The 10,092-nt window shown below is 54.8% G+C and overlaps 1 protein-coding gene across 1 annotated transcript in view; it reads right to left on the minus strand.

Annotated features, from left to right (window-relative positions):
- Positions 1-9,604, minus strand: part of GGA1 (golgi-associated, gamma adaptin ear containing, ARF binding protein 1) — a 27,821-nt gene extending 18,217 nt beyond the window's left edge. The window contains exons 1-4 of the mRNA XM_011978906.1: positions 9,522-9,604; positions 8,889-9,406; positions 3,831-3,915; positions 818-893 (exon numbers count right to left, since the gene is read on the minus strand). Coding sequence (XP_011834296.1) covers positions 818-893; positions 3,831-3,915; positions 8,889-8,931 — 204 coding nt within the window. The 5' untranslated portion in view covers positions 8,932-9,406; positions 9,522-9,604. The remainder of the gene's footprint in view (positions 1-817; positions 894-3,830; positions 3,916-8,888; positions 9,407-9,521) is intronic.
- Positions 9,605-10,092: the final 488 nt, after the last annotated feature.

Here is a 10,092-nt window from a genome sequence, read left to right on the forward strand (position 1 = left end):
GAAACCCCGTCTCTACTAAAAAAAATACAAAAAACTAGCTGGGCGAGGTGGCGGGCACCTGTAGTCCCAGCTACTGGGGAGGCTGAGGCAGGAGAAAGGCGTGAACCCAGGAGGAGGAGCTTGCAGTGAGCCAAAATCGCGCCACTGCATTCCAGCCTGGGCGACAGAGTGAGACTCTACGTCAAAAAAAAAAAAAAAAAAAAAAGAGAGAGAAACTGTTTCTCTACCACCACTTAAAATCAGCTTTGCTTTATGGTGGGTTGGTATGTGGCCCATGCTGGAGGCCACAGACGTACACCCCTCTCTCCTCTGCTAGTGAACAGATGCGAAACCTCAGGCCTGAGCCTGAACCTCCAAGGTTTCTGCAGGCATATGCAAAGGCCCAGCTTTACAAACGTGCAGATTTGAGACAGAATCTCAGAATCTCCACCCCTTAGCTTTACAAACGTGCAGATCTCTGGATGCAGATACTCCAGGAGTGTGGCCTTGGCAGGTCTGGGTGGAGCCCTGATTCCATGTGTTAAATACGCTTCCTTGAAAGGCAGCCGATGTGCAGCTGAAGCAAGGAACCCCTGGACCAGATGACCGTAGAGGGCCTTTGCTCAGCAAGAGGCCTATATGTATGGATGCTGGGGTGGGAAGCCAGCCTGCTGGCTGTGGTGGGACCCTTGGGGCGGGCCCGGACCTCTATCCTGGGCCATCTTAGCACAACTCTCTTGGGCTCTGAAGAGCCTTATGGACCCCAAGAACTTCAGTCTTGGCCTCCCTTGGTGTCATCACATGGCCGGGGATGGATGGTGGTCTCTCCCCTTCTCACCGTCAAGGCCTGGATCGCCTCCCACTCCTGCGGGGACTGGATCTTGTGGGCCAGCAGTCGGGTGGCGAGTGGAGGCCTGGGTGGGAGGAACAACACAGAGCCAGAGTCGCCACGGAGTCCCGGTCACCCTAGGGGAGGGCCGTGACCCCAGCCCGCCGGGAGGAGCCCTGGTCACCCTAGGGGAGGGTCACCACTCCAGCCTGCCGCTGAGACTTCGGCCCTCCAAGGTTTCTGCAGGCATATGCAAAGGCCCAGCTCCCCCTCCAGATCAGATACGGCCTGGGATAGTGGCAAGGCGGGGCCAGGCAGAGAGTGCAGGCGGGGACCTTCAAAAGGTGTGAGCTCAGCTCCTGGGCTGGCCTAAGAACTCTGACGTGTGACGTCCTTGGCTTGGCTTGCCATAGAGACAAGTACAATATGCCACGAGAGACGGGCTGACACAGTTCCCCAGGAACTCAAGATGGCAAAGGATGTTCTGTTGCGGCAAATCAGAGCAGCTTCATGGTGGAGGTGGTGACATTCATCTACCAGACTGTAAAAGACCCATTGCCATCGACTGTAAGAGCTCACATGTGCTGAACTGGTCACGTGTGAGGAGGCTCACACGCACTTTCCTGCCTAAGCTGCATAAGGCAGGCAGCACTGTCATTCCCACCTCACCGTGGGAAGTTCCTTCAAGTGTGAAGAAACTGACTCTCGGAGACGACCACTCACCCAAGGTTGCTCAGCTAAGAGAGGGGACGGGACTCATACCCAAGCAACATGACTCCAAAGCACACACATACCACTGTCTGTGGTCCCGAAACTTTAGTATCACCAAGGGAGGCCACTAAGAATGTCCACTCCCGGCCAGGCGCGGTGGCTCACGCCTGTAATCCCAGCACTTTGGGAGGCCGAGGCGGGCAGATCATGAGGTCAGGAGATCGAGACCATCCTGGCTAACACGGTGAAACCTCGTCTCTACTAAAAAATACAAAAAAATTAGCCAGGCATGGTGGTGGGTGCCTGTAGTCCCAGCTGCTCGGGAGGCTGAGGCAGAACGGCATGAACCTGGGAGGCACAGCTTGCAGTGAGCCGAGATGGCGCCACTGCACTCCAGCCTGGGCGACAGAGCAAGACTCTGTCTCAAAAAAAAAAAAAAAAAAGACTGTCCACTCCCAACCCCCCACTGGAGAGTTGAGTTTGGGGGCAGCCCAAGAATGGGCATTTATTTAATTTATTTTTTTGAGATGGAGTCTCACCCCGTCACCATACTGGAGTGCACTGGTGCAATCTCGACTCACTGCAACCTCGGCTTCCCGGGTTCAAGTGATTCTCCTGCCTCAGCCTCCCAAGTAGCTGAGACTACAGGCACATACCACCACACTCTGCTAATTTTTGTATTTTTAGTAGAGACGGGGTTTCACCGTGTTGGCCAGGATGGTCTCGATCTCTTGGCCTCATGATCCGCCCGCCTCAGCCTCTCACAGTGCTGGGATTATAGGCATGAGCCACCACGCCTGGCCTTATTTTTTATTATTTATTTATTTATTTATTTATTTTTGAGATGGAGTTTCACTTCATCGCCCAGGCTAAAGTGCAATGGCACGATCTCGGCTCACTGCAACCTCTACCTCCGGAATTCAAGTGATTCTCCTGCCTTAGCCTGCCAAGTAGCTGGGATTACAGGCAGGCACCACCATGCCTGACTAATTTTTTTTGTATTTTTAGTAGAGACAGGGTTTCTCCATGTTGGTAAGGCTGGTCTTGAACTCCCAACCTCAGGTAATCCGCCTGCCTTGGCCTCCCAAAGTGCTGGGATTATAGGCATGAGCCAACGCACCCGGCCTATCTATTTATTTATTTATTTATTTTGAGACGGAGTCTCTCTCTGTCGCCCAGGCTGGAGTGCAGTGGCGCGATCTCCACTCACTGCAAGCTCCGCCTCCCGGGTTCCTGCCATTCTCCTGCCTCAGCCTCCCATGTAGCTGGGACTACAGGCACCGCCACCGCCCCCGGCTAATTTTTGTATTTTTAGTAGAAACAGGGTTTCACCGTGTTAGCCAGGATGGTCTCGATCTCCTGACCTCGTGATCCGCCTGTCTAGGCCTCCCAAAGTGCTGCGATTACAGGCATGAGCCACCGCGCCCGGCCCTTTTTTTAAAAATTTTTTAAGAGATGAGGTCTTGCTATGTTGCCCAGGGTAGCCTCAAGGGATCCTCCCGCCTTGGCCTTCCCAGTAACTGAGATTACAGATGTGCGCCACCATGCCTGGCTAAGAATGTACATTTCTCACAAGTATTCTAGGTAATTCTTTGTTTTGTTTTTTGAGACAGAATCTCATTCTGCTGCCCAGGCTGGAGGGCAGTGGCGCAATCTTGGCTCATTGCAATCTCTGTCTCTTGGGTTCAATCAATTCTCCTGCCTCAGCCTCCTGAGTAGCTGGGATTACAGGCATGCACCACTATGTCCAGCTAATTTTTGCATTTTTAGTAGAGACGGGGTGTCACCATGTTGACCAGGCTCGTCTCAAACTCCCAACCTCAAGTAATCCGCCCACCTCGGCCTTCCAAAGTGCTGGTACTATAGGCATGAGCCACTGTGCCTGGCCAACATTCTAGGTGATTCTAACACAGGAAGTTCTGGTTCTTCCTTGAGGAAAGGACCTACTGGCCTCCTCCCAGTTGGGGAACACGCAGTTCTCCCTCTGGGGGGCCCTTCCCCACAAAGCACTGGCTGCGGATCCAGCAGGTCTGGGTCTTACCAAGCTCAGGACTAGCATTTTCTCCCTGTGAGATGGGGGGGCAGATCTGAGTCCTCTGAGCCTTGATTTCTTTACCTGTTACATGGAACCAGCAAGGCCCACCCCAGAGAGTGACACCCAAACAGCATTCAGTACCAAGTGACCTTATCCTCATCACTTTGTGAGTATGTTCAGAATGAGAACCGGGTGTCCACCCACTCAGGCCTCTGTACCCGAGACTGGGTTCTGGAGAGTGCAGGGCAGTGCAAACAGGCGGGGCCGGCTACCTACCCCTCAAAGTCCTCGTTGAGCTGCTCGCAGAAGCCGTTGATGCTGGCCCAGTCAAGCTCCTTGTTCAGGGGGTTCGTGGCTCTATCTGGAAGAGGAGAGCTGGGGTCACTGTGGCCTGGCAGTGGGATTCCTGCTCTTCCGCTCCTGACCCTGACAAAGGTGTGGTCAGGAGTGGGAGGGGAGTGCGACTGAGCATGTGGGAAAGCTCTCCCCTCGCCTTCCTGCCCAGACAGCCTCAAGACCTGAGCGCGGGTGTAAACAGACAGATGAGCACAGCTGCTCTCCTAAGGGCCCCACTTTTAGAGACTATGGTCAGGGCTCTTTCCCTCCTCCCCATTCCCCCCACCCCTGCAGCTGGACCCATCAGGCCAGCCCCATCTCCTCTGATTCTGCTGAGAACAGTGTCTCCATAATTCTCATGGAATTTATGCTCAGAGAAGATCCAGAAGTAAGGGAGAAAAAAATCAGAGTCCCGCCCTCAAGGAGCCGTGTAGCCGGGAAGTGTGCTAAGGGAAGCTAGGTTCTCAATAAAGTGTGACAGAGGGAAGCCAAGGAGCTGCAGAAACACAGGGGAGGGGACTCAGTTCAGTTTGGGGTTAGGGAGACTGCCTGGAAGAGGCAACACACAAGCAGGGGCCAGGAGTCACCCAGGCTGGAGCTGGTCCACCTCTGACCCGCACGTGGCTGCATGGGCAGGAAAGATGTGGGTAGCTGCACGAGGCAGGGAATGAGGGGCCTCAGTAAGGAGTATGGGTCTTACCATCACAACAGGTTCAGAAAGCCTTCATTCCCTTGGGAGTGGCTCCGGTGTCCCCTTCCCTAATCCTCTACTCCTGCCCAGGGTAGCAGTGCTGGATCGGTTCTCTCATGTCCCCCAGCCTGCTATGGCACTGCATCCCAGCCACTCATGTCCACACCTGTCTCCCCTTGGCAAATGAATGAATGAATGAGCAGTCAGCTGAGGGCAGGCAAGGGGTGAGGTTCTGGGGAAGTCTGAATCCAGAAATGGGTAGTGGCAAGGAAAGAGGGCCAACAGGTCTACATGAAGTGGGTGTGAACACGACCGGACGGTCACCCCTTTAACCCCCAATACTGGTTAAACAACAATCTAGGTTACATGCTTCCCTGAACCTCGATTTCCCTATCTTGTAAAGTTGGAATGAATATGGATTTTTTTTTTTTTTTTTTTTGAGACAGAGTCTCGTGCTGTTGCCCAGGCTGGAGTGAGTGGTGCGATCTCAGCTCACTGCAAGCTCGGCCTCCCAGGTTCACGCCATTCTCCTGCTCAGCCTCCCGAGTAGCTGGGACTACAGGTGCCCGCCACCACGCCCGGCTAATGTTTTTGTATTTTTAGTAGAGATGGGGTTTCACTATGTTAGCCAGGACGGTCTCGATCTCCTGACCTTGTGATCAGCCCACCCCGGCCTCCCAAAGTGTTGGGATTACTGGTGTGAGCCACCTGCTGGATTTTTTTTGTTTTGTTTTGAGAAGGAGTCTCCCTCTGTCGCCCAGGCTGGAGTAAAATGGCGAGATCTTGGCTCACTGCAATCTCTGCCTCCTGGGTTCAAGCGATTCTCCTGCTTCAGACTCCTAAGAGTAGCTGGGATTACAGGTGTCCACCACCATGCCTGGCTAATTTTTTTGTATTTTTGGTAGAGACAGGGTTTCACCATGTTGGTCAGGCTGGTCTCGAACTCCTGACCTCAAATGATCCACCCACCTCGGCCACCCAAAGTGCTGGGATTACAGGCATGAGCCACTGCACCTGCTGAAATATGGATTTTGGATGACAAAATACTTTTTGCATGGGAAGGCCATGGGGACAGCCAGAGCCCGATCTTCATTTCTCCACACCCCACCTCTAACTATCACCCCTTCCCAGCCAGTTCTGCCCAAGCCTAAGCACTGAGCTGAGGGTGTGGAAGGACAGCCCAGGAGGTAGAACAGAGAAGGATGTGTGAACAGGAGGCTAGGGACTGACCCAGCATGTGACGCCTGCCCTGGGCCATATGTTATGGCAGGGGGCCCAAAGCCCTGGAATCCCAGTGGCTGGCAGCCATTCATCCAACTCAGATTTAAGTATTCTGGGTGCTGGGGCTCCAGCAGTGAACGGACAAAATCCTGCCCTCCAGAAGTTCACTGCCCAGCAAGAGAAACAATGAATACTGAGATTAACAAACCCAGCAGTACTGCAGACTGTTGCGAAATGTTACAGAGCAAAGCAAAGCAAGGAGAAGTGCAGAAAGCCTAGGGGGTGGGGGGCTGCTCTCCCAGAGGGCTCTCGGAGGACTCTGGAGCCCCTGGGAGCTGCTCTCTGGGAGGGCTCTCAGAGCTGAACTGAGATCAGAAGGACGAACGTTCTCTCTGGATCTAGATCTCTGTCCCAGGAGCTCCACAAGACCCTCCAGTCCTTCAGAAAAACGAAGCCCCTGGTGACCTCCTGGGGATACCACGAATATGACCCTCCCCACCCCAGGGGTAAGGGTAACTGTCTACTCTGCCTCCGAGTCCCCAAAAGCTGGGGACCACCAGTTTAAAGTTAGAGAATCACTGCCCATTCAATGACACCCAGCGGGGAGACCCTAAAACAGGAAGTCCTTCAAGTGTCAGACACATGTGAGTGGGAGTGAGGTCAGAGAAGCTGATTCTGGACTGTTCCCGGGTCCGACGCCAGTGAAGAGGAAGCGCTGGCATCATGAGACATCATCTTTCTCCCCCTGCATCTGGCTGAAAGCCAGGGCCTCCAGGTCCAAGGAGATCCGACCAACCTCCTTGGCCCTTGGCCCCTGACCCTCGGCCCTCTTAATTCTATCCAAGGGCAATACCCTCCCTTGCAGCCAGTTGGGGAGAACACCTAGAGAGGGAGGGAGGTGTTTCACAACAGGGTAAGGCTCCACCCTGCCACTCTGGCAATAACATCATTTACCTCACCAGGCTGGGCGCAGTGGCTCACGCCTGTAATTCCAATACCTTGAGAGGCCGATGTGGGCGGATGAGTGGCTCACGCCTGTAATCCCAACACTTTGAGAGGCCGACGTGGGCGGATCACCTGAGGTCAGGAGTTCGAGATCGGCCTGGCCAACATGGTGAAAGCCCGTCTCTACTAAAAATACAAAAATAGCTGGGTGTGGTGGTGCACACCTGTAATCCCAGCTACTCAGGAGGCTGAGGCAGAAGAATCACTTGAACCCGGGAGGAGGAGGTTGCAGCGAGCCGAGATTGTGCCACTGTACTCCAGCCTGGGTGACAAGAGCGAAAACCTGTCTCAAAAAAAAAAAAAAAAAAAAAAAAAAAAAAAAAAAAAAAAAAAAAAAAAAAAAAAAAAAAAAAAAAAAAAAAAGCCAGGCACGGTGGCTCACGCCTATAATCCCAGCACTTTGGGAGGCCGAGGCAGGTGGATCAGGAGGACAGGAGATCGAGACCATCCTGACCAACATGGTGAAACCCCGTCTCTACTAAAAATACAAAAAAAATTAGCTGGGTGTGGTGGCAGGCGCCTGTAGTCCCAGTTACTTGGGAGGCTGAGATAGGAGAATGGCACGAACCCGGGAGGCAGAGCTTGCAGTGAGCTGAGATGGCGCCACTGCACTCCAGCCTGGATGACAGAGTGAGACTCCGTCTCAAAAAAAATAAAAAATAAAAAAATAAATAAAGAAGCTACCTTTTACCTCCAGCCTCCACAAGGGAAGAGGGAAGATCTTACAATTCTCCTAGGACACAAAGGGGAAGGAAAGGAGAAAATTCCAGCCCCAATGTGTCAGGGCCCAGCCAAACCCAGGTATCTCTAACTTCTGCCTGGTTTTACACTCTCTGGACTCTCAGAAAACCTCCACTGTTGCTAAACCTGAGAATGTTTTGTATGACCCACAGCTCAAGTCCTGTGTCTTAGATCAGTGAGCCAGGGGCCCACCCATCCCCCCAGCCCAGTTGCTGCTGAGACCCAGGCGGACACTTGTGGCATTCACAACGGTCAAGGGCTGCTGAGTGCCCCTTTTCCACCCCCTGCCTCTCTGCTGGCCAGGATGACTCTCCAACATCCCCAGAGGTTTGGTTCTGGGGCCAACCTCATGGTTCAACTCTGCTCAAGCCTGCCTTAAAAGGGGCTGGCCATGACCCCAAGCCACGCTAGACAGTGGCCGGTGTGCCCGGGTCCAAGAGGCTTCCCTGAGGCCTTGGCAACGATGAGGCCCCAACAGCAGTTAAAGCCTAGGGAGACAGCCCTCACTAGACCAGGGAGAAGCCAGCCACCGCTTTGAGGGGCAGAGTCCAGGAGCGGGGCTGTGACAGCGGGGGATCATCAGGGCTATGGGTTAAGGAGCTCAGGTGGAGGGGTCGGGGGCTAGGAAGCCTAAGCAATAGGAAGCTGTGTCTGAGGAGAAACAAGAAAAAAAGGGGTGTAGAGGCCTTTGAAGGAAGTTCAGCAAGAGCTGGGAAAGGCATCTTGGAGGCTGAGGGGCCAGGCTGAAGGTAGTGACAGGGAGCTTGGAGTTATTAATACTTCTGGAGTCTAAGACTCTTCCAAGCCTGTAGGTGTGGGGGTTTCTCACTGTGTGGCCAGAGGCTGGGACCTGCGGGAGGAATCAAAAGGGTCCTCCCTTCCAGGACGGGGTAATGAGCAAATGTGAGTAGTTGCGTGCTCCAGGAACGCCATGCAGGGCCAGAGAGTGGAGGATTCGGGGCCTGAGAACCGTAGGGTCCCTCCCTCCCGGGTGTGAGATGCAACCCCGGGGCACCGCTCGCGCGCTCCTTCCCCGGGCCGCTACTCCGCGAAGCAATGTGAGCCTGGAGGGTTGGGGCGCAGCTCACTCCCCCTCCCAGGGGTCGTGGCCCAGGGATCCGACAGGTGGGCGGCGCCCGCTCCAACCGCTGGACCGCGCAGAGGACCGGGTCCTCCATCACTCCAGGGTCTGAGGGGCCGACTGAGGACACCGCCCCTCCCGGGCCGGGGGCGGGGCGTGAGGAGGGGGCGCCCCGTACCCCGCCCCCACCGTGAAGGGGCCCGCCTCGTGCCCCCGGTTCCGGTTCCGGTTCCGGTCCGCGCCCCTCCCGGACACTCACTGATTCGCGCCTCCAGAGTCTCCGGCTCCATCGCGGGCTCCATCCGCCACCGGCCCCCAGCCTCGGCACCGCCCCCCCGCCCCCCCAGCTCTCGCGGGACCTCCTGGGCACCGCCCTCTGTCGATTAAAGGGGCAACGTCCGCACGGGCGCGCTTGGCACCATAGAGAGGCCAACGAGGTCGCCTAGAGCGTCGCGTACTCGCCCAGCCCCTCCCCCAAGCGGTGTCTACGTCGCGGCTGGGACCAGCCGCCTGCCTTTCCGTTCCCGGCGCTCAGGCGGGAGGGGAAGCGGAGAGACTGGAGGGTAAGGGCAGCACCATGGAAACTCCAAGGGACGCTCTAACTCGTTCTGCGTCACGGAGATGTCTGTGACCGCCTCCGGAAGAATGCTCTGCAGGCATGTTGTTGAGGGGCTCTGAGGCCACTTCCGGAGCCCTGAGCGGGTATTTCCGCTCAGAGGCGAACGTGGGAGAGGCCCTTAAAAGGGCGATAAGGTACGTTGCTATGTACCTTGGCTGCTGTGAAGATGACGAAAATAAATCAGTTTCTTGAGTGCTTACAGTATTCTGGGCATTGTCCTAAGCACTATTTGTAATTAATCCATTTACTCCTGACTCCTTGCAACAAACCCACCAGATAATTCGGAGGCTGCACAAGTGGCAGAGGCTGAACCCTGTGCCGTCTCGTCTCCTCCATTCATCCAGTAAACGTTTAATGAACTCTTTGCAAATGCAAAGCACAGGGCACGGGAGGAGATAGACAAGGCCAGATATTTATTACACAGTGTGATAGGGGAAGCCCACGGGGTAGTGGGAACAAAGGAGGGGTCTCCTCCCCCAAACTGGGGTGGGGTGGGTGGGAGTGTTGTCAGGGGAGGGGTCGTGTCAGGGGAGGTTTCAAGAGAAAGTGATACTGTATTTGGCTGAAAGTCTGATTTCTCCACGTAGAGCTGGTGTGAAAAGATATTCAGGGAGAAAAAGTAAGATGAAGGCCGAGGCGGGCGGATCACGAGGTCAGGAGATCGAAACCAACCTGGCTAACACAGTGAAACCCCGTCTCTACTAAAAAAATAATAATAATTAGCCGGGCGTGCCTGTATTTCTAGCTACTTAGAAGGCTGAGGCAGGAGAATCGCTTGAACCCGGGAGGTGAAAGTTGCAGTGAGCCGAGATTGCGTCACTGCACTCGGACTGGGCGACAGAGC

Source organism: Mandrillus leucophaeus, unplaced genomic scaffold (genome assembly GCF_000951045.1).
Source record: "Mandrillus leucophaeus isolate KB7577 unplaced genomic scaffold, Mleu.le_1.0 Scaffold2, whole genome shotgun sequence".
Lineage (NCBI taxonomy): Eukaryota > Metazoa > Chordata > Mammalia > Primates > Cercopithecidae > Mandrillus > Mandrillus leucophaeus.